General features: G+C 41.5%; 3 protein-coding genes across 3 annotated transcripts; all 3 read right to left on the bottom strand.

Annotated features, from left to right (window-relative positions):
* Positions 1–4,264: 4,264 nt before the first annotated feature.
* On the bottom strand, positions 4,265–7,684 carry LOC113334008. The gene is made up of 2 exons (XM_026580361.1): positions 7,416–7,684; positions 4,265–5,321 (listed from the first exon to the last, which is right to left on the bottom strand). Exons 1-2 carry the CDS (start codon positions 7,682–7,684, stop codon positions 4,265–4,267), a joined length of 1,326 nt encoding a protein of 441 aa, XP_026436146.1.
* A 6,974-nt stretch (positions 7,685–14,658) lies between these two features.
* LOC113334007 lies at positions 14,659–15,285 on the bottom strand. Its single transcript, XM_026580360.1, has one exon. It carries the CDS (start codon positions 15,283–15,285, stop codon positions 14,659–14,661), a length of 627 nt encoding a protein of 208 aa, XP_026436145.1.
* Positions 15,286–15,660: 375 nt separating this feature from the next.
* Positions 15,661–16,896, bottom strand: LOC113334006. Its single transcript, XM_026580359.1, has one exon. It carries the CDS (start codon positions 16,894–16,896, stop codon positions 15,661–15,663), a length of 1,236 nt encoding a protein of 411 aa, XP_026436144.1.
* Between the last annotated feature and the right edge of the window lie 7,558 nt (positions 16,897–24,454).

Here is a 24,454-nt window from a genome sequence, read left to right as displayed (position 1 = left end):
TTTTATTAATTATGCTCGGTTCAACGACCAGTATTCTAATTAATATTTTTGGTACACTGCCAATAATCCATCAGATGAGCAACACATGCTCAGACGATCAAATATTCAACAATTCATCACATGAGCAACACTTGCTCAGATGATAAATATTTGCTCAAACCAAGGAATATTGGTTCAACAATCAATATTCAACGATCCATCGAATGAGCAATACTTGCTCACTTCATCGTAAGAACTATACCTCTGTCTCATGACATGTTCAATTCATGAGTTTCAGAACATCATGTTCAACTCAGCAACTACATGGACTCATTGTCCCATCAAACCACGAAGTCATCAATTGACTAACATACCACGAGACGTCAATCGTGTCACTTTGGGGGGATATCACTTAGGGTTTTGGTATGGCGGTCTACGGCACGTGTGTTCAAACACACGATGGAATGTGAGCAAGTCGTGCAATCAGTTGAAGGAATTCACGAGGTAGTGGGTGGAAAATCGACCAAGTCTCCACATGTTGAGCAACTGGTTTCAAACACGATCCCCACTTCCCCACTCCTTGATTCCATCAACTGTCACACTTCATGGAGTCATGGTGTCTAAAATTCCAGCAATATAAATAAGTCTCTGAATCATGATTGAATCATCAGCATCAACAGTATCATCAATCTCACGTCTCATTGACAACACGAGATCATCAACTCATCAATTGAGCAACTACTCTCAATTGAGCAATTTCAATCATTCAGAGTTTATCATATTCAGAATTCATACACCCACAATCTTTGATTACCATTGATTCCACACATTTCCCAGCTTCCCTCCTACAGATCAACCCATCCTCTCTTGTGACCGAATTTACTCTGGAACGGTCATTGTCTTGATTTAGGCCGGAGTACTACAGATTGATCTCTTGAATCTAAAGCACCTCCTTTGCAGCGGTGCATCTGTGTGAGGTTTAACATTTTGCTCGGTTCGAGGAGTCTTCTCCGTACGGTCGTCTCCTCAATTCCTTAAAAATCAGCAAATCGTTTTTCCCCATCTACAGTAGGCACAAGGACCACTAGTATGACCACAAACAGAACAATGTTCACACCTAGGTGGTTTCCAGGTATACTTTTCTTTTCTTTTTTTTTTTTTGACAGGAAAATCAAATTTCCAGGTATACTCAACAGGTATATTCTCAAGCTTCTAGTCGTCATATAATTTAGATTTTTGTTATAGGGAAAGCTAATATGGTTTGGGGAAAGATGACTTTTGGTCAAATATGACTGACCTAATATTAATTTGGGTGCAAACAAAGCAAAGCTCTAATACATGTATAGCCACAGACGTACCATCAAGCACCTGATGGGTAAGAATTGCTCCTTCTACATTGAATAGTAACCGGTTGATCTTCACACTAAACCAGACGATCCACCTAGCACCTAACACTTTATTACAGTTAACTTTGTAACCCTTATCCAAAACCACATACTCCCTCCGTTCCGATTGACTTGGTGTTTAGGATTTTTTTTGTGTTCAAAATTAGATGATAGTTTTAGTTTTTTCCCCAATTTTCGCTAATATACCCCTGCATTGGAATCACACTAGAGAATTAATTCTCATAGTAATCAACGGAGAAAAAATTACTTCTCATTGTAATCTGCTCCATGGAGAATATATACTCTATGTTGGTTACTTCTTCATTTATCATCTCTTCAACTTCTGCTTCAACAAAAGAAAGTTCATTTTCATCTTTTCAAACACCATGGATGAGGATATGCTAGATTATCTACTGTCTTTGGCTCGCACTCTTCTACGATATTATTAAGTTACTCCATATGGTCGACCAACAAGAAGAGTGAGTGGAGAGATTGATGTAAATTTGCCGCCAAGAGAAGATGGTTTTGAGAATACGGCTCAGGCTCGTCAACAAGTAACTGATGAGATGTTGAAGATATATTTACCCAATTTTTTTTGATTAAGAAACAACTAATGCCTCCCAGATCTTTGTTTTCTCTTTTTGATTGGGTTTGTTCTTCCTGCTAAGTCTTATAGCTTTGTAACCATGACTGTTTGTATGGCGTTTAGCTGCCGTTTTGGTTGCTAATCTTATCAATGGTATCCTTTCTTTATTAACAAAAAAAAAAATGCCTGTCACTTTACATTTTTCTAGTTTTTCTTTTCATAACTGTGTCCATAATTTTCTTTTGTACTTGAACACCCTTAAACTAAATGAAAATTTTCATGCTTTCGTGGATCCATATATGGGTATATGTGATGTTAGCTTACTGTATATGACACCCTTATTGCAGTACTTCCATTCATAGTAAAAACGGTTTCAAGCAAAATGCTTCTTTTCTTGTGGTGCACAAGAAGCTTCTGAAGACACATCTTTTCTCATTTTTCCTTTCCAGGTGAATTTTTTTTTTTAATGTTGCACATGGCTGGAATTAAGATAATTGACTACTCCAGCAAATCTCGTCCAAGGCCAAGAAGTTATTGTCTGTACGATGGGGAAATGCAACTATGGTAGGGAAATTGGAACGGACAGTTAAAAATACAGTATTGCACAACTATTTTTATTTTTATTTTTCATCTTTGGAGTAAATGAGCACTGGATGCAAATGATAACTTCTGCTTTTTAGTTCAGGGTCTCTTCATTTGTGTTCATGATATTTTTAACATGCTTATGTATCTTTTGCTAGTTTCAACTCCGTTGGTACTTCCTCCACTAGCAATTTGCAATTTCATACAGTATTTTCTCTCTCAAGCTTCTTGTGTGTTTGTCTTGTTAATTAACTGAGAACCTCATCTGCTATTAGTGTAAAATAAATACCTGCCCCGCTCTTCTTAAGATCACTGCTCTCTTGTTCCCAATGCTCTCCTCTTCCCACTGCTTCTATGAGAGAGCTTAAGTTTGCAGAACTGTTTGGCCTTTGCCAATAAGGTATGAGACTGCAACAGGTACATTACAGTAGTTAATACCTACATCACAACACAGGTACACTGCAGCAATTCAAGTTACCACATCTTTCTATATTCTCTTTTCACCGTGAATAAGGTCCGAGACTGCAAAAAAGAAGGAACATAGACTGCAACAGGTGCATTAAGACCCGCAGTACAACACAGGTACGCTGCAGTTCACTGCAGAGACGAAACTAAGACTGCGCGGCATTTAAAGACATAATACTGCAAAGCAGAAGAAGAATGTTACTGCAAATTCTCAAAGTCGACAATGGTTTCATTTTTTTCTATGTTCACTATACTTGGAGCCAATTAAAATCTTGATGTTCTATGCACTACAGTAAGCAATGATGTGGGACTACATGAAGATGCCTGGCACTTTGTGTCATTATTGTTTTGTTTCACTGCATGCAGATGCAGATGCCTCATGTGTGGGACTTTTGTACAGCCATTGTTGTTTTCAATACAATCCAATTTCAACATATCTAGCTCATTCTTTTCTTCATTTTTGTCAGAACAATAACTATGTGTTCTACAGTATTTGCACTATTTATGTAGCAGAGACTTAGCAGAGTAAAAAACAAGTTATTGCAGTACATAAATAACCCATTAAACCTTACTCCAACCATTTTTTGAGTACAATACTGCCTGACTCGATTACATTACTGCAACTTAATGAAAACAAACACTAAACATCTAAATGAACTTAGACCATCATAAAAACTTAAATACGGAAACTCTAACACACACTAAGCATCAAAATAAAACTAGACCTTACCAAAAGCAAGAAAAGCAACAGTGACACACAAAATAGTGCACTCATGACCTGACACTAAACTTGAATCCATCATACTTCTGGATTAAGATTTTCATTAAGATTTTCACTTCTGGACTCCAAACTTGAACCCACCATGTTCGTTCAAGAGTGGACCAGAATTCAGGCATCCTGTTAAGTTCCACCAATACGTCGTGAAGCAAAGCACTATCCACTTCAATCCTCATAGGAAGATTACCTTCACGCTCTAACTTGTCCTTCCCGATGTGCGACAAACCATAACGGATTTCTCCACGAGCTTTCATAACCTCCGACATGCATAATTGGTGGGTCAAGAAGACCTTATTGATAATGCGTGGTTCCATATCGTTGTAAGCCTTTTCTACCGCGGCAATAAGCTCATCAATATTATTCATTCTTTGACGATGTTGTATACTCTGAAGTGTATTGAAGTAGCCGAGGTCCAAAGTATTCATATCTGGACTATTTGGAGGCTGATTCTTCAGTTGAATATCGAACCCGTCGATTGATGCCACATTCTTAAATTTTTCTGTCATCCTTCGAAATATGAGGCTTCGCGTTATCTTGCTGAATATAAATGGTACGTGTATTCCCGGTAGGCCATTTAGCACGAATTGCCGGTAGGACTTTGCCGATTAAAAACTCCATTAAAACCTTTTTATCAACTGGATCAATGGGTTTGGTTTCAAGTGTACCGGCTTTCCTATTCTTACTGTTTCTTGCTGCCGGCACTTTAACCATTGCCCATATACCAATTCTTCCATCAAAAATTAGATTCCCTGAGGAATCATATTGCGGACGTGCAACTGCAGCTGTAAACATAATCTTAGGAATAAATCTCTTTTGACACTCACGATGAGGTTTGGGTTCATCGGGAAGAAGATAATATCTTTGCGAAATTTTTGTCATGTTAAACCACTTTTCATCAATATGCACGTAATCATACATATCCTTAAACATTGGTTTAGAATCAAAAGTACTTGTATCAAGCATGTCAATACAGTAGTTTAACCTCTTGATTTTTCCATCGTCTTTCAAAGCTGGTCTTACTGCACTTGTGTGTGGCTTGACTTTGCCTTCTTTTACCCTCCTATGCAATGTTGTTGTTGACATCTCTATTTCTGCCGCTAATGTGCAAAGACAAGTACGACGATTCAATGGAACTGCTAGTACCCTGTCTCTATCGATTTCCACACGTTTGCGACCAACTCTTGTTGGCTTCCTAGAAGATACATCAGCAGGCATGTTTGGGTTTTGATTTTCTTTTGATCGATTCCAAATGCGAGAAACAATCGAAACAGAAGTCTTGAATATAGTAGCAACTCTTTGTATGGAACCTCGTTCAACTCTTTCATTATTGCTATGGGTTAACAGGTATTGATAGATACCTAAACGTTCCTCATTTTTGAGTTCTCTTGATGTTCTTATTATTGGATTATTAAGAACCATGTCGTCATCACTTGGTACTGCATCTTCATCACTAGTATTGGATACTACCTCTTCATCACTAGTTTCTTCAACAACAGAATTTGATAAAGAAAGATAAGCTTGAGTATTTTCCATGGAAATATCCATGCTAAAGGGAAGAGGAAAAAATAAACATAAGGAATTGGAAGAGGTGAAAGAACAATTGGGTTTTATAAACGAATTGAAAAGAACACGAGCGAAATAATTTTGGTTAAAAAAATTTAAATTTTGATTAAGTTTTCAAACGAAAATTTAGGCAAAATATTTGAGGGAATTTTCCGTGTATAGATTTTCAAGTGACGCTTCATTCTACACCTGTGTAATTTTAGGAATTGGATTTGGAGGGAATATTTGGTCCAATCAGAATCCTTCGAAAAATATTTGGTCCAATCAGAATCCTTGGAGGAATATTTGGTCCAATCAAAATGATAGGAGGGAATATTTGCACCAATCAAAATTCTTGGAGGGAATATTTTGCTCTGATCAGGACCCTTGGACTTGGAGGGAGTATTTGGCTTATCCACTTTCATTTGATTGAATCTAGAATTGGAGGGAATATTTGGTTAAATCAAAAGTAAAGATTTGGATGAATAATCAGTTGTACATCCCAAGTATACATTACTACGGGATTGATAAATTTCGTATTTTCAAGAACCACAAATCTAGGTTATTTAATATTTTAATTAGGAATTAATATGGGTATTATAGGAAAAAAATTATTCTCTCTGTTATTTCTTAATATCCGTGAAAAACTCTACAATGTCAAGTAAATCGGAACGGAGGGAGTACTATAATTAATTAAGGTAGATGGAGAGTTGAGTTTTAGATTTCTCTTATCACTTGTGTATCGTTTACCGAGCAAAAAAAAGACGTATCAACTCACCTCAACAATAACAAGTTAGGAACAATGGTCTCTAATTTATACTTGTAACGGCGTTGAATGCAAAACGATATAATTTTGCTTTTTCATGAAACTCCTTTTTTTTTTTTTTATAAGATGTCCCCCTTAAAAAAGACTAAGGGAAGCCACAACTGATACGTCTTGGTGAAGTAACACCCATTACATCATTGTTGAATTCAAAACTAATAAAACTAGGCATGTTTTCAGTCCAAATGCCTTCAAAGTCTCTAGCAGCACCACATTTTGCTAAAATTAGAGTGCACCAGCCGGGAACTAGTACCAAATGCACCAAATGCCTTCATTTCCTTGCTTTCATGAGATTGAACTAGTACTCTAATTATTTGGATCTTCACAATTTACTTTCTTACAAAGTACGAACCCTGATTGTTAATTTCCAGAGAGAAAGATTTCAACCCATATATAAATTTAATTGTTTAGAAATAAAACTCAACTCAAAATCTATACAAAGTGTAGTGGCATAAAACCACACACTACATCCAATGGTATAGAAGATGAATTAAACTAAGTAAAGATGTTCAACAAACATAGACACAAAGATATACGTAGTTCGGTATGATTACCTACGTCCACGGGGTGAAAGGATGAATGTTATTATTTCTTTTCTTTGATTACAAGGTGTTCTTTCCTTCTCAAATGGTGTAACTCTCAAACTCTCAAATGTAGTGTCTTGTTTCCCTCTCCTTCAACCTCCCTCTCTCTCTCGACCAATCCTTGTATTTATAGGCCAAGGTCGACATACAACAAAATTACAATGTTGGTCACATTACATCAGTTTAGATGTTCCCTATCTGGCCTGTGTTGGCACTCGCCCATCTTTCTGGTATGGCCGATAGAGTCTTGGTCTTTGATAGTTCTTCACCCGAGGCCGAGTCCTGATCGTCTGGTTGACACGATGTCGCCCTTCTTTCTTATCGTCCCATTGTTTGACCATCTCCCTTTGTCTGACCGAGTGCTTTCTGATCGTCCGTCCGACTTGTCAGAGGATAAGGGTCACGTCCCATCCGGCAACTATAGGGCCATCACGTCCGACCCACGTGACACCTCGCTCTTTGCGTTATTTGGTTCTATCATGTGCTTCATCGCTCTTTCCTCTTCGGTGTATCATAGCTTAAGATCTTGACACCTAGCCCTGTGGATTATCTACACCTACATTAATGCCCCTTCTTTCGCTCGTGTGCTTGGAACGAGGGAAAGAAAATCGTTCCATCTTCCCACGTCCTTGAGCATGCCGAGAATTCGTCCATGCAGTTCCCCACTAAACATCCCTTTATGACTTGTAACCGCTGCTGTCGGTCAAGACACTTCATCCTATAAATATCTCCCTTTATGTTCTCTTTCCTATATTCGCCATTTTCAGAGAAACCAAGCAATGTTCTTTCTTCTTCTTCACCTTCCTTCCTTGCTGAAGCCATTAACTCCGGTGACCCTTTTATCTTCTCAGTCTTCATCTTTGTTGTTTCTGTTGGTGAGGTTTGCGACAGTCGTGGTTGGTTCTTCTTTTTACTTCCCTCTCCATCAAAGTTCATATCTCTCCGTTCGCTTTCTGCCATGGCTACTTCTTCTCCGTCAATGACTGAAAAAGGGTGCGTGAGTGATACCTTCTCCGAGGGCGATGTTGTTTCTCTTGATTACTTATTTTGGCTTGAGAGTCCTTCCCATCACGATTATCGTGCTATAAATTCCCTTTTTCCTGATGATTTTCCCTCTTTTTCATGTAGGGGTGATAAAAGAGTCTCCAAAGACTTGTCTGATGATGAGTTTATTGAACAGTTGAAGGATGAATTCGGTCTTCAAAACTATGAAGTGACCCTAGTGTCGGGCCAAACGGGTGTGTTGAAGAAGACCGATGTCGATAAGCATGATCAGTCGTCCGAGTCGGTCATCGTCACTCGTGGGCAGTTGGAACTTGTCCTTCGCTTTCCTCTATACAACCCTGTCAGCCCTTTCTACTATGAGGTATTATCGCATCTTCGTCTGTACCGGGCCTTGACTCAGTGGAATGGCAACACTTTCCGTCTGATGAATGAGTGGAGAGACCGAGGCGAGGGTCACGGATCTACGGACGATTGGTCGACCTATAATCCTGGAGACGCTCCCGATTACACTTCTGCCATTTTTATCGTGAACTACCGGAACGGGAAAGCTACCAATGGCGACCTTGCTGGTTTTGCTGTTAGCCCTCACCGTCAGAAATCTATGCCCGAGGGTGTTGACAGATTGATGCTAGATGTTGATCCCCTTGGTAAAGGTTCCAACAAGCATGCTCGCCACACCAATGACCCATACTGGGACCGAGTACCACTTCTTGTTCGCGGCCAAATTTTGCATGGTAGCTTTCCTCCTCCTCAATTTCCTGCAAAGCCTTATCCATTCTGGGTGATTAACGATGATAAGGTATGTTGCTTTCTTTCCACTTTCTTTGATTCCTGCTGTATCGTCTTGGGATACTGATTACTTTCTTGTCGTAGGTTAAGCTTCAGGGAGAGTCTACCAAATCGGCTTCTATTTCCAAGAAGAGGAGTGCTGGCACAAGGGTCGAGGAGGATCATGGGAAGGTAACAAACATATAGCTTTTATTCTAAGTACATGTACTTTCCCCTGTTTTTTTCCTTCACATGTTCTGACGCTGCACCTTGTGCAGAAATTCCCTCGACACGAGGATGAAGATGTTGGAGGGTCTGATACTCGTGGTAGTGAAAGTTTGGTTCCAAGGCGTAATCCTTCTCTGGGGAAGGTGGAAGCAAAGGGCGTGGTGTTGAAAAGCTCGGACGTTGTGATCGATATCTCCGATCAAGATGATGAGGACGATATATTCGGGGACGATCAGCTGTTTGATGAGGATGGTGGTGGCCAGAAGGAAGCAGAGGTTTATGTGGAGACTGTTGTTGTGACTCCTGCCGTGCAGTCTGGTGATCAGGGGCCGACCCAAACATCACTCCAAAAGTTGCCCCAGAAGGATGTTGGGTCTCCCTCGGGTGTTCAGACGTCCTTTACCATATCAGGCCCTATTTGTGATTCACTTGGCGCATTGCACTCTGAGGAGTTCGGCTCCTATACTGATGAGCAGATGATTGTTGTCGTGCCCCTGTATCGTGATATCGCGCCGGTCTTTGATAATTTGGTAAGTCATTTGTTTGCACTTTTCCTTTGGATGTTATAGGGCCCCACTAATCTCGTCTTGGGATGGAATTTGTAGGCGTTGAATCGGTCGAGGTTGGAGGCTGCTCTTCGTCGACAGGAGATTAGGAAGTTGGAGGCTGCTTTTTCAGCAGGAGAAGGAACGATCTCGCGATCTGGAGATCAAACTCGCCGATGCGCAAGGTATATTGTTTCCAATAGTTGTGTTTATTGAGTTCTTCGTACCGATGTCCTGATCAATTATTATTCTTCTAGCCGAAATATCTAGTATAGATCTAGACGCTTCTTCGGTGTATAGGCTTATGAAGAGAAAGTGGGATATCGAGAAAGATCTTGTGGAAAATCTTCGACAACGAATTTCCAATAAGGATGGGAAGATAGGCCGACATGAGGCCGAAATCCAACAATTTCAAGAGGAATTGGACAAATATCGCCTGTTTGAGTATGTCCCCAAAGAGATAGATAACTTACGGGCCCGCTTGGGCATCTTTCAAAGACTTGCTGGTGATAAAACGTTACTAGCCGATAATCTGGAGAGTCAAAATGGTTCCCTTAGGCTTCAAAATCGAGATCTTCATGAAGATCGGCGACGAATTTTGAGGGAAAAAGCTGTGGCCGAGCAGTACAACCGAGATCTTCTTGAAAGGACCAAGGGTTTCGATAAGCTGTCCAGTGACCTAGAGTGGACCCAAGCCTAGTTATCGATGCTACAAGTGTCCTATAATCGTCAGAGGACCGAGTGGAGTGATCACAAGGAATATTGCCCTTCGAATGAGTTCAATGAACAATACTATAATGAGTTAACCTTGAAGCTTTTTAGGCCGAGGACGAGTTGGCAAAGTACGTGGAGTCGTTAGAATCTGTATTGCCAATTCTGTCAGGTCTCTGGAGTGCATGTTGGAGCGACCTTAAGACCTAGTTAGTTTGTTGTATTTTACTCTATATTCTGCTATGTTCCGTGTTTAATATGCTTATGATGTTTTGTTGCAGCCGAGCAGGGTCGTGTCAAGGATCTGGAGCGAGATGTGCAAAATCTCGGGCAGGGGGTGGAACAGTGGAAGAAGGCCGAAGGTGAGGTGAAGGTTAAGGTTAAGCTCCATGCCACCGAGGCGAGGTCCGAGCAGCTTTCTCAGCAGATTGTGGATGAGAGAAATGCTCATCAGAGCGAGCTTGCTAAGGCGATCAAGGCCGGTGTGAACGAGTACATCGCGCAAAAGTGCCGTGAGGTTTCTCAGAGAAAGGGGGGAGCAGGTGTTGTTCCACCCCGGAGTTGATCATGTCTTTTCTAGTGCTACGCCACTAATTTGCCCTTTGTCGCGGGTTGTAATTCGTTTAAACACTTGACCCATGCTTCTTTGAACAAATTATTTGAATGGGGTGTTGCGTCACCAAGCTTGTTTTTCTTTTTTCTTTTCCTTGACAATTTCCGCCTTTATCATTGTGTTGACGCTGTTTAATTTTATGGTTGCTATCTTGTTGTTTGTGCTCCGTATCTGCATTTGATGTCGCATGCCTTAGTATTAGTGCCTTTTCTGTCGAAAACACTCAACAAGGAGGGTCATCGGGCCCGATGCCATGTCCCATCCGAGGTATCTCATCACTATCTTTTAGATTCAGTGGAAGGGTTTTAGTCGTCCTAGTTCTAGGCCCGATAATCCCGAGTGGTTATCGACCAACCAACTCGGGAAAGTGGTCACGGCCACCTGCGATGGGGGTAACCTTTCAGATGTAAGTAGGTTACCTAGATGAGAAGAAATCGTATCTTAACAACCTTTGGTATCTGGCTTCCAACCACCAGTACCCTTAGGATACCTCGGCACTTGCACACTTCCACTGCCCCGAGTATCGAATAGCCAGTCGACTGTAAGTCACCTCGGCACTTCCACACTGGCTTTGCCCCGAGTACGAATGACCATTCAAGTGTAATTCACCTCGGCACTTCCTTACTGGCTTTGCCCCGAGTACGAATGACCATTGGTCGCTCATGTCATATTTCCTACCCCTCGCGGTTTTAAAAAAATGAATGACAAGTATGTTTACTTGTTTCCCTCCAACCCCTCATGGGTAATAGAGTTTCAGATGTTGAGCGTTCCACGGTTTTAACTCGGGTTTACCGTCTGGTTTGAGTAATCGATAAGCTCCCTCGCCAGCTTTAGACACGATTGTGTATGGTCCTCCCCACCTTGCCGCTAGTTTACCGCCCTTTTTTTCATGTTCCCAATCGGCTAGATATTTCAACATTAACTTCCCTGGTTGATACTCTCTTGGTCGAGCTCGTTTGTTGTATTCTCGTTGTAGTCTCCTTTGGTAATTCTCTATTTTTTGCAACGCCGTCTCCCTTGTTTCCTCCAAGTCATCGAGCTTGGCCAATATTAGATCTGCCGATATGTTTCGCCTCCAGGCTTCAGTTCTTGTGGTGGGTATCATTGCTTCAGTTGGTAGTATCTCTTCGGTTCCATAGGTCAGCATGAAAGGTGATAGCCCTGTTGCTTCCCGTCGAGTGGTTCGATAGGCCCATAAAACATTGTAGAATTCTTCGCACCAATCACCGTATTCTTCATCTAATTTTTTCTTCATATTGTCGGCGATAGTTTTGTTTGTGATCTCGGCCTGCCCATTACTTTGAGGGTGTATGGGGGTAGCCTTGCTTTTTCTGATGTTGTAGGTGTTAAATAGTAGGTCGATGTTTTCTCCCTGGAGTTATTTTCCATTATCCGAGACGATGGCCGTCGGTACTCCGAAACGACATATGATGTGCTCCCAAATGAACCTGAAGACGTCCTTGTCACGGATATGTATCACTGGTGCCGCCTCCACCCATTTAGTGAAGTAATCTGTCGCTACTATTAAGTATTTTCTCTTCCCCGATCCCATATGTAATGGTCCCACGATATCGATCCCCCACTTTGTGAAGGGTCAGGGGCTTACTACCGAGTTTAGGGTTACTGACGGTGCATGTATCTTCTTACCAAACCGCTGGCATTCTTCGCAAGCTTGCGCCATTTGTTTTGCATCATCGTTCATATACGGCCAGAAGTATCCCATCGTTTTCGTTCTTGATGACAGACTTCGCCCCGAGCTGTGATTTATGGTTGTCCATAATGTAGTTCATTCAAGATTGTCTGGCCTTCTTCCTTACTTAAGCATCTTAAGAGTGGTCCCGGGTATGATTTACTGTATAGGATTTCGTCTCTTAGCTCGTAAGCGGCCGATTTGCTTTTCACTTTGTTGATCTCGGGTAGCCCCTTGGGTAACTCGCCTGTTTCCAAGTACGAATGAATCAGCTTTCTCCAATCTCCGTCCAGATATCTGTCGGCCGTGTTGATAGCCACGTCGACGTGCACCTCGGGTGTCTCTGGTATAGATGGGGCGAGGAGTCTCATGACACGAATACCCTCCACACTTGGCTCTGTGAGATGGGATGCAATATATGCCAATGCGTCCGAGTGTCGATTATCTTTTCTGCATATGTGGCGAAATTTGATGTTGGGGATCTGGTCGATATAGAATTGGGCGAACTCCCAGTACTTATGCAAAATCGGGTCGTGGATGGCGTATTTGCCTGTGATTTGTCGGATCACCAACTGCGAGTCGCTAGTTAGTCTTACATCTTGTAGGCCCATCTCGACGATTAATCTCAGGGCATGAATCGCAGCTTCGTACTCGGTGACCTTGTTTGTCGCCTTAAATTCTAATCTAAACGAATGGACCATTTTTCGTCCCTTTGGTGTGATAAAGACTATCCCAAGTCCCGATCCATCTTTGTTCGGCGGTCCATCGAAGAATACTTCCCAACGTGATTGGCTACTTGCTTCGAGTAAGTCGGCCCGGTCTTCTTGATCTTCTTCCATTCCGGGTATGTCCTCGACCTCATCTTCGTCGCTTAGTGGAAAATCTGTCACTACTTGTGCCTTCACTGTTTTCCTCATTTCGTAGAAAACATTGAACTGTTTAATTTGCGCCCCCCATTTGGAGATCCTTCCAGATCTGCCTGCATTGTCCAGTACCGCCTCAATAGGTGATTTTGTGAGCACGCGGATCCGATGGGCTTGGAAATACGTCCTTAGCTTCAGGGTGGCAAAAGCTAGCGCTAGAATCATCTGTTCCATCCTTGTATAATTTTTCTCGGTCGGACTTAATGTTTTGCTGATGAAGTAAACAGGCTTTTCCTCGCTCCCTTCATTTCGAACTAAAACTGCACTGATAGCATATGAAGTTTCTCCGAGATATAATGTGAGGACCTCCGATGGCTCGGTTCTTTGTAATACTGAAAGACTTGCAAGATGTAGCTTAATATTCTGAAACGCCTCCTCACAGGCGTCCGTCCATTTGAATTTCTCTCCCTTTTTAAGAGTGCTAAAGAAATCCTTGCATTTGTCGGACGACCGAGATATGAATCTCCCCAATGCTGTTATACTTCCGTTCAGCTTTTGTACGTCTTTTATTGTGGCTGGTCACGACATCTCGAGGATGGCTCTGACTTTCTCGGGATCTGCTTCTATCCCCTTTGGAGTGATGATATATCCCAAAAATTTGCCCGATGTGACCCAAAAATCGCATTTGGTCGGGATAACTTTCATTTTATATTCTCTCATCGTCCGAAAAATTTTCCGCAGGTCTCAGATGTGATTCTTGGATAGGCGAAATTTTACTAGCATATCGTCGACATAGACCTCAATGGTGTTGTGGATCTGGTCTTCAAACATGTCGCCCACCAACCTCTGATATGTGGCGCCTGCATTCTTCATCCCAAACGGCATCTTGGTGTAGCAGTATAGGCCCCTTGGTGTGAAGAAGGAGGTGTGTTCTTGATCCTCGGGAGCCAGCGGGATCTGGTTATACCCCGCGTATCCTTCCATCAACGATAGTGCCTCGTACCCCACTATAGATTCCACCAGTTGATCGATACTTGGGAGAGGGAAACTGTCCTTCGGACAAGCTTTGTTCAGGTCGTTGAAGTCAATGCAGATTCTGACTCCTCCGTTTCTCTTTGGTACCACGACCATGTTAGATATCCACTGTGGGTAGTGCGATTTCCTAATTATTCCCGATTCCTGTAACTTCTTTAGCTCCTTCTCGACGGCCTCTGTAATTCTGGCGCGACTCGCCTCATCTTTTGTCGGACCGGTTTGAAGCTTGGGTCGATCTTTAAATGGTGACAGCATACCTCTAGGTCTATGCCCTCCATATCGTGCACGCCCCATGCGAACGCGTCCGTGTTCTCCTTTAGCACTGCCACGAGCTGGTTTGTTTGCTCGTCTGATAGTAACGACCTGATCCTCACTATCCTTGGTTCTTCTACAGTTCCCAAATTAATCTCCCGAGTAGGTTCTACGGCCGAGAAGTTTGGTTTTGGTTCCTTCATCGTTGCCGTCTCCTTTAATTGCTATGAAGGTTCGCTTCCTTGTGTTTCGTATGCCATGACCTCCTGTGAAATAACTTTTTCCAAGTCCTCTGCCGTTTTGGATTCTTTAGCCTTGTTCTTCTCTCTCCTTTGTCGTGCTCGACGCTCCTCATTTATTTGGACATCGACCTTCATGCACTGTCGGTCTGCCTGTGAATCTCCTACGACCTCAGCTATCCCCTTGTACGTTGGGAATCGTAGCCTCTGATGATAAGACGATGTCACTCCTTTGATTCCCGCGATCCACGGTCTCCCGATAATAGATTCATAGGGCGAGGCGACATCGACCACACAGAATGTAGTTAACGTATCTAGGTAACCACCTCCGTCCGATACCCTTAGGGTTAATTTGACCTTTGGGATGGTCACGGTCCCATTAAAATCGTAGATACGATATGTCGATGGGACGAGTATATCATCTGACAACTTCATCCTCTTGAACGTGTCGTAGAAGAGTACTTCGACTGAGCTCCCACTATCCACTAGTATCCTTCTTACCCCCCATTCTTCAATCAGCAGAGTGATAACCAAGGGATCACTGTGAGCTTGGCCGTTCATCGGGACATCCTGAGCCGAGAAAAAGATAGGTCGCAACATCCAGGGTTCCATCGGCAAAGCTTTTGCTACACTGAAAATTTCCTTCCCATTATGATCCCTCTTGTGGATTCTAGATATGATTCCAGGATTCAGATTGTACGCTTGAGTGGCCGAATGCGAAATTGTGTTGACAAACTGCGTGGATTTGTCGATTCTGACCTGGTGGACGGGTGCATCGGGCGCTGCGGTGGTCTGGGCCGGGTGTCGGACGAACTGTCTCAGGTAACCGTCTCGAATAAGATATTGCAAGATGTCTTTTACTTCTCGGCAGTTATTTGTAGAGTGGCCTCGATATTGATAATAATGGCAATACTCTGGGTGATCCTTGGTCTCCTCGAACCGTATCCCTCTTGAAGCTGGGTTTATGATGTCACTCCTTTTCTCGACCTATTTGAAGATTTCTTCTAGTGGAGCATTCAAAGGGGTGTATGTTCTCGCCTCGTTCCTCGGCCTCTTTCCTTGAGCTAACCATTCCTTCTTCCCATTTCCTCGCGTAGGTGGGCTCGGTATCTTCTCGGGCCGATGTTGAACATCGTCCGATGTCGACTCGGGCGCCGCACTAGCCTCTTGCACTCCCCTATCCCTTGATTCCTCCTGAATTTCTTCTAGGGCGATGAAATGCTCCTGCATTTTCCTCGTCTCTTTCAATGTCTGTGGTTTTTCAGTAAACATGGCTATCCAGATAGGGTCTGACCTCCCTAATACGTTTTCGAACCTGAATATCTGCTGGTCGACTGGTACTTTCCCAATTTCTGTGCACAAATTTTTCCATCGATCGGTCAACAACCTGAGTGGCTCTCTAAACCGTCGGGCCAAGGTGAATAACCTGTTGACCCTGGGACGAGGTCTGTTGTTGTGCATGTAAGTTTCGAGGAAGGCTTCGACTAGAGTCTCATAATTGTCGACTGTTCCTGGTGGGAGATTGTAGAACCACTTCCTTGCCTCGCCCTCCAGGATTTCCAGGAAGAATTTACACATTACCACCTCATGGTTCTTCCATTGGATTAGGGACATAGTGTACATCTTCAAATGCTCGACTGTGTCTCCCGTACCGTCGAACCTAGATGGAAATGTGCGGAGCGTGCACTTGGGTGGGAAGGCCCTTAGTTCTAGATCTTGGGTGAAAGGGGTCCTCTTGGCCTCGCTTATGACCTCGGCTAGCTTATCTTCTTCGCCGCTTCCTGACAGCTTCCTTATCTTTTCTTCTAACTCCATTAGCTTGGCTTCGGTTGCATTGTCGGCCCTTGTGCCTCTCTGTTGATGATTCCTCTCGCGCCTTTCGTCTTCTGTTGATGAATCCTCGGGTGGACCGTACCCTCGGATAGGTGGTGTCGGGGGTTGTCCTGATCGGACGGAATTGCTCGGTACTGTCGTTGGTGGTACTCGCCCGACTCGGCCTTGGTGGCCTGATATCCCTCGACTGGAAGACCCTCTCGACCTCGACCTCAAGTTCCGTAGCTGATAGTTCTCAAACTCTAAAGTTAGGTTCCTCTGCTGAAGATCCCTTAAAGCCGCCTCTTTCCTTCTTTGACTTTCTAGAATTGCGAGTAGAGTTGGATCCGTACTCTCATGGCTATAGTGACCATTTGGATGGCCTAAATGAGCAGGGGGTGGCGCCGTCATCATTGGTAGGGGAGGTGGTACTGTAGGGGGTATCTGGGTCGATGCCGCTGGATCGACTCCGATAGTTGTTTCTCGTCCTAACTGTACTCGCCTAAGTCGTTCTTGCTCTCGTCCGAGTGCTTCTTGATACTCAACTTGTAGCCTGGTGTTTTGTCTCTGGGCATGTAGGATTAACGCCTCCTCATCATCTTCTGTGTCTGATGCGGTGATTCCATCTATTTGATCATCCCTCCTCTGAGTTGAGACGATTCACTCCAGAGACGAGGGGTCATCGTCTCGTCCCAGATCGATTTCCTCATCCACAGTCGGCATACCCCTTACAGCTGCTCGTGATTCCTCAGGTGGTGGATGCCCATCACTTCCCTGCCTCGGCCCGTTACTCCTCCTTGCATGCTACTGCCGGTGATCGTGCGGTTCCTCAGAGTTCTCCCCATACCTGACGTGCTATCCATCGGACACAGTATGTTGTAAGTCCGAGAGTCGTTCCTACCTAGTCAGCAGAAACAGACATCACCTTACTTTGACCTGTTTTTGAAAAGTTTCTCTAGTATGTACGTTTTTAAAGGAAAAAGGTGACTGACACCAAAACTAAGTTTCAAAAGTACGATTCCCTCTACTCTGTCATGCTGACCTCGCCAGTCTGCCATGTTTTGAATCTAAGTGTTTCTTTTAGACGGGTATCATGCTACGTCGCTTTCAAGGTTGCACGACGTCGCTTTCAGTACCACGACTCTGCATTAACTACAATTTGTCCTACATTCCCTAGACTCCAAATCATTAACTCCTAGTTCTTTGCGAGGAAAAGATCTAAATTCGTACTTTTTATGAGGTAAGAACACCACATTGAAATTTGGATCAAAACTTATGAACTTCCTTGGAACTACACAGGGATGTCTTCTCTGAATTCCTTGGGTTCTTTCGCCCGCGACTGATAATCTCGCCGTGCTATTATTTTGGCAATTTCACAAGCCAACATGGAACCTCAAGCAACTTCAACCACACATCGAAGATGTTATTTGGGAGTTTTAGAGGTATTCCGTTGTTGAACTCGTATGATGAAAACTAAGATTGAAATATGGAGATAAGTGCAAAAACTAATACGAAAACGAAGATCGAAACATGAAAACAGACTCGCCTCCGAGCATGGCTAGTCGATCTGTTATCAGGATCCTTCCCTGGCCTCGACCAAACGCTACAGCGTTATTTGGGAGCTCTTGAAGGATTCCCTATCAACCCGACTGCTCGGAATTGACCCAACTGAAAATACTTGCTAACGACACGACTTCAACAATGAAAACTCAACCATATCAACAAACTTCAAAACTAAACAAACATAAACAGACCTCACCAAACAGAGTTCATCCTATAGCATCAAATAACACATGAGATGTTCTTAGGAGCTTTTGGATCGTCTCTGTTGGCACACGCAGCCAAGGTATCCGGAGAACTTAGACGTTCCCCTTAGTCGGCGTCAGAATGTAGTGGCATAAAACCACACACTACATCCAATGGTATAGAATATGAATTAAAACTAAGTAAAGATGTTCAACAAACATAGACACAAAGATATACGTGGTTCGGTATGATTACCTACGTCCACGGGGTGAAAGGATGAATGTTATTATTTCTTTTCTTTGATTACAAGGTGTTCTCTCCTTCTCAAATGGTGTAACTCTCAAACTCTCAAATGTAGTGTCTTGTTTCTCTCTCCTTCAACCTCCCTCTCTCTCTCGACCAGCCCTTGTATTTATAGGCCAAGGTCGGCATACAACAGAATTACAATGTTGGTCACATTACATCAGTTTAGATGTTCCCTATCGGGCCTGTGTTGGCGCTCGCCCATCTTTCTGGTATGGCCAATAGAGTCTTGGTCTTTGATAGTTATTCACCCGAGGCCGAGTCCTGATCGTCTGGTTGACACGATGTCGCCCTTCTTTCTTATCGTCCCATTGTTTGACCAGCTCCCTTTGTCTGACCGAGTGCTTTCTGATCGTCCGTCCGACTTGTCAGAGGATAAGGGTCACGTCCCATCCAGCAACTATAGGGCCATCACGTCCGACCCACGTGTCACCTCGCTCTTTGCGCTATTTGGTTCTATCCTGTGCTTCGCCACTCTTTCTTCTTCGGTGTATCATAGCTTAAGATCTTGCCACCTAGCCCTGTGGATTATCTACACCTACACAAAGCAAATGCCATAAAAAAATTTAGACAAAGATAAACAATGTCTGAAACGTAAAAGGATCATTAGGTGAAACGAGAGAGATAAGTTAACAGATAAAATGCGGTACCAAGAGAAGACGACGACCAAAGTAAAATAGATTATGGTTGTTTGATCATTTTTCTATTTACACTTTATTGACAGTTGGTCAAATTTTTATGTCCAAATGTCAGCTTTCCCCAATCCATTTTGGCTTTTCCTATAACAAAAATCATAATTTATTGCAGGTCAATTGATTGCGATATATCTTGTACTTATTTTTAATTTAATAGCACGTCATTATTATTGTCATTTGGGGTCATATTAACCTATATACCCGTATATACATTAAGCATCAATATCGGTATCGATTCTCACACTTTTTATTTTGGAACTATAAATTTTATTTGATTTAAATACTACAAGGACAAACAATGCCAGACGTTATGTATATAATACTTCCCCCGTTTTTAGAAAAAAGAAACTATTATTTTTTCAATTTAGCCTATATTTAGGCTAAAATGAAAAAATATATGAAAGCATCCTTTTTACTAAAAAGCAGAGATAATACTACCTCCGTTTTTGGAAAAATATTACTTTCACTTTTTTATTTTATCTTAAAAATAGGTTAATTAAAAAGAATGAAAATAACACTTTTCTAGAAACGGAGGGAATATTATTTTTCTTTATAATAAAAGGCAACAATAAATAAATCTAGAGAACCAAACACTGTACAGTCCATTACACGTACTACAAAGTCAAAGTATAAGTATATGGACACGGTGAGATAAGCTTCCAGGTTTAGATTTCACCAAAATTAGAACACGTCAAGTACACTAATCCTGACAAGAAAAACCAACAATACTGAGAAAGCACACAGACTTAGAATAAAGTTACACGGAAGATTTAATACGCGATTGGAAACCATCACCATCACCTCTATCTATGAAAAATCGAAGGCAACAGTGAAGCTAAAGCTGCTAAACAACATACAGTACTCCTTTACTGGGTAACTAGGAAAAGGCCATTCGACAACAAAAAAATCTAAACAGACCGTGTAAAAAATCGCACAAAAAAACCGTCTCAAAAAGCACTTACAAAGCCGGATCTCATGTTGTCCACCGCAGGACCCACCGGGACCACACAAAAAAATACTATGAGAGCTTTTGGTAATACGGTTTTGGTGTGGTTTGGTAATGCGGTCTGTGCAGAACCACTGATTCGACAATAGAAAGCTTTCATGGTTCTTTCACACCAGGCACAGTAACTTGTTTACTTCGGCGCTGGTAAATAGTTCGAAAATAAAATAGGATAATGAAAGTTCGGCGAGATATAAAATTCAAAGATTACTTCAAAATTATTGTCAGTTAAATTCTACTCCCTCCGTCCCAAATTAGATGAGCTAGTCGGTTTTAAATTTTGTCTCATAAATAGATGAGCTATCTTACTAACCAAGGGGATATTTTTAAAACTACCATTTTGAATTGATTATTGTTATTATAAGAAATATGTATAATTTGATAGCCATGTTTATATTTGCTACGTAGTTGTTTTAAAATGTTTTTTCAATGATATAAAGTTTACGAAAAACCGTGGTATAGTTTAAGAGATAAATCATTTCTAAGTTTTACTAGATATTATAGATAAGGGTATAATTGTAAAAAAATACTTAAACGTACTCCCCTTTCCTCCCTGCCTTAAGAGTTGTGTAAACTACAAGTTAGCTCATCTAATTTGGGACACAGGGAGTAGTTTACAATAGTTGTAAATGGAGTTCAATTTTGCGGTAAGACACGCAAGTGTCTTAATACTAATATGATCGCTTGATCAGAGTTATAATGTTTAAGTTATTCGGCAAATAAAAAGTTGATTTAATGTAAAATAGATATGGAGAAGGATTTTAATAATGTCAATTGGCCGTCTCTTTTTACTATTTTGAGAAAGAATAGCTTTGAAGATAAATGGATTCAATGGATTCAGTGGTGTGTAACTGGTGTGCATTTTCTATTCTGGTTAATGGAGAAGCAACTAGTAGAATCATGCCTACTAAAGGGATCAGGCAAGGTGATCCTTTATCACCTTTTTTGTTTCCATTGGTGGTGGAAGTGTTATCTATTTTGCTCAATGAGGCAGTTTCAGAAAATAAAATTGGTGGTTTTCAAGTGTTGGAGGGTGGTACTACTGTCTCTCATCTTCAGTTTGCTGACGATACAATTATACTGCTTAATGCTTCTAAGGAGGAGGTAAGAAGATTGCTGATTATTTTAATGATGTTTGGGATTTTAACAGGTCTTAAGATGAATTTGGATAAGTGTTCTATGACTAGCATCGATACTAATGACTTGATCAATGATTTGGCTACGGAGTTAAGGTGTAAGATTGAAACTCTTACCATTAATTACTTGGGTATGCCAATCGGTGCTTCAATTCAAAAAGTAGTGTAGCTATTTGGGATGTGGTTATTGAAAGGATGAAGAGGAAGTTGGCTCCATGAAAAGAAAGTTCTTGAATAAAGCAGGAAGAATCACATTAATAAAAAGCTCTCTAGAAAGTATAACAATTTATTTCTTGTCTGCTCATTATATGCCTGTGGCTGTGGAAAAGAAGCTCAATAGCATTACGAGAAAATTCTTACGGGGTGAGGATGAGACTAAAAAGAAAATGAGTTGGGTGTCATGGAAATATATTGCTAAATCTAGAAGAAAAGGAGGCTTGGGAATCAGGAGTCTAAGGTTTATAAATAGGTCACTCTTGGCTAAGTGGCATGGCAGATATCTTAATGAGAAAACTGTTTGGTGGAGGAAGATAGTTTGCGAGAAGACTTAATCTAATGAAGCTTGCTTAGTTCCGTTACAGAGCAATGAGCCAGTTGGTAGGAGTATGTGGTTCGAAATTCAAAAATCTAATAATGATTTTTTTGATTCTGTTAATATCCATGTGAAGAATGGGATAAGTGTGTGTTTCTGGCATGACTGGTGGGTTGAGAGAAGATCTTTTAAGGATAAGTATCCAAGACTCTACAAGCTTAGCGGACAGAATTTGAAAAAATTGCAAATATGAAGAATATACACTGGGAGTTTTTTTTTTCAAGAGAGTTGAACCCAGCAGAACGGATTGATCTTCTTGAACTGAAGCATGATTTGAGGAGTGTAATGCTGGTACAAGGAGAAGAAGATGCAGCGGAAGGAGATTGTTCGGAAAAGTCTATTTACAACAAGTTGGAAGACTCTAACAATGACTGGGTTTTTTTTGGTGTCGTGCATAGCAAGTTTGCACCTCCGAAAGTAATTTTTCTTATTTGAGAAAGTATGCACAATTCAGTTCCAACTAGGATGAAGTCGCAGATAAGAGGAATCGAGATCAATACAAATTTATGTCATCTCTGTAATTTAGAGGTCGAAACTCATGAAAATATTTTCCTCCGTTGCAGCTGGGCTAGGGATATATGGGCTGTTTTTATTGATTCTTTACGGGTTAAGTGGGTGCTTCCAGTGAATCTTCAGAGTATGTTACTCGGCTGGAAGATTGATAAGGTTTCGAGAAAAGTAAAGATGATTTGGTATGTGCTTCTTTTCGTTATTTGTTGGGAATTGTGGATAGAGCGTAACAGAAGAGTACATTGTGGAAGGGAAAAACACAGGATGAAGTGATTCATGCAGTTAAGCTTGATATTTTCCTTTGGTGCTCAGATATTGACATTTTTAGCAACTTCACAATGAATAAAAATACTCAGCACTAGGAAGACATCATTTATATGTAATTGAGGTTTTTTAGTTTTTTCTTTGGGAGGTCCTGTTACTGACCTTTTGTACATACCATTGTAATTACCACTTTTTCTTTTCGATATATCTTTCTTTCCTCAAAAAATAATAAATAAAAAGTTGATTGTAGGCCGGTTCTTATGGGTGTGGCAAATCAATAGATTTGCCAGTTTTGCACCCACTATGGAGCTGGCAAACAAGCAAACTGGCCTGGATAAGTGGAAAATTTGCCACTTAGACAGGCCAGGTCAAGTTTCCACTTTCCACCGAGCGGTCGAGACTCGACCGTTCGGTGTAGAAAGGACGGTAGGCCTAGTTTCCACCGCCAGCGGTCTAGACTCGACCGCTTGTATTATCTCATCTAACGGTCATCATTGCATCATCCTATAAATACAATATCAAATTTCATTTCAACTCACACCATTTCTTCAATCTCCATTCTTTCACTCCACAAATCCAACATGTCAGTTCGATTTCGAACTTGCAAATTTAGCATAGCTGAAGATGAATCCATTTGCAGGCATTATGTTTTTATTATACATGATATAGTCAATGATGGACAACATCAACAACAAGAGTTTGTATTGAGTCACATATTTCTGAGATTTCAAGAAGAAACATTGAACCTCAATAATTGAGATGCAAATGGATTGTGTCATCGCTTCGGAATAATCAGCAAGGATGTGAAGTTGTTTATTGTCGAAACCGACTAAATGGCCAAAACGCATTTGATGTGGATCAAATGTGTCGGCTCGAAATGGCGCAACAGAGTGGGAAAATATTTTCAATTCGATTGTTATTATCTTATCTTGAGGGTGTTTCCCAAATATGATGATTTTAGATTAACTGCCCAAATATGATGGGTACCACCGTACTAGTAAAAAACCATATTCATTTTTTATCGTGTATGCCAGTACAAGTACTGCTGTACTAGTAAAAGAAAAGAACTACTCCCTCCGTCCCTAATTAGATGACCTACTTGGTTTTAAGTTTTGTTCCATAAATAGATGACCTATTTTTGTTACTATAAGAAATATGTATAATTTGATAGTTATGTTTATATTTGTTACGTAGGTGTTTTAAAATGCTTTTCAACGGTATAAAGTTTACGAAAAACCGTGATATAGTTTAAGAGATAAATCATTTCTAAGTTTTACTAACATCCTTGTTTTAAAAAGTGTGCAAACTACAACTAGGTCATCTAATTAGGGACGGAGGGAGTATTATTCATATGGGAAGTCCCCGTAAACGAAGTTACAAATCCATCTTCACTTGCGTATTGTTGACATTTTCTCCCAACCATAGGCATATGGAGTCTGAGTCCTTAACGAGGGAACGTGAATATATGCCTTCTGAAACTTTAAAATCCGGTACAATGCAAGGGAATAAAATTTCAATAGAGCGAGTGCGTGCTGGGTAGGGTGGGTGGTGGTGAGTCGGGGTAACCTTGACATTCTATTGAAGCACTCAGCAGAGCGAACTAACACTATGTTTGTTTATTCCTGACTCATCTGAGTCGTCTGGATCTGAGTCATCTGGATCTGAGTGAAATCACCCGACTCATCTGGATCTGACTCAATATGTTTGTTTTGAGTCAGAT

Source organism: Papaver somniferum, unplaced genomic scaffold (assembly GCF_003573695.1).
Source record: "Papaver somniferum cultivar HN1 unplaced genomic scaffold, ASM357369v1 unplaced-scaffold_135, whole genome shotgun sequence".
Taxonomy (NCBI): domain Eukaryota; kingdom Viridiplantae; phylum Streptophyta; class Magnoliopsida; order Ranunculales; family Papaveraceae; genus Papaver; species Papaver somniferum.
Note: the sequence above shows the minus strand (reverse complement) of the source record. Positions and strands in the feature narration are given on the sequence as shown.

Bases quoted from the DNA above. Each gene is read 5' to 3' on its own strand.
- LOC113334008 (XM_026580361.1), bottom strand. From the start codon at position 7,684: ATGGCAGAAAGCGAACGGAGAGATATGAACTTTGATGGAGAGGGAAGT. The intron at 5,322-7,415 runs GTTACAAGTCAT...TCTTCCCTTTAG, and splicing joins TGTCTTGACCGACAGCAGCG to CATGGATATTTCCATGGAAA.
- LOC113334007 (XM_026580360.1), bottom strand. From the start codon at position 15,285: ATGGAACCCTGGATGTTGCGACCTATCTTTTTCTCGGCTCAGGATGTC.
- LOC113334006 (XM_026580359.1), bottom strand. From the start codon at position 16,896: ATGACGGCGCCACCCCCTGCTCATTTAGGCCATCCAAATGGTCACTAT.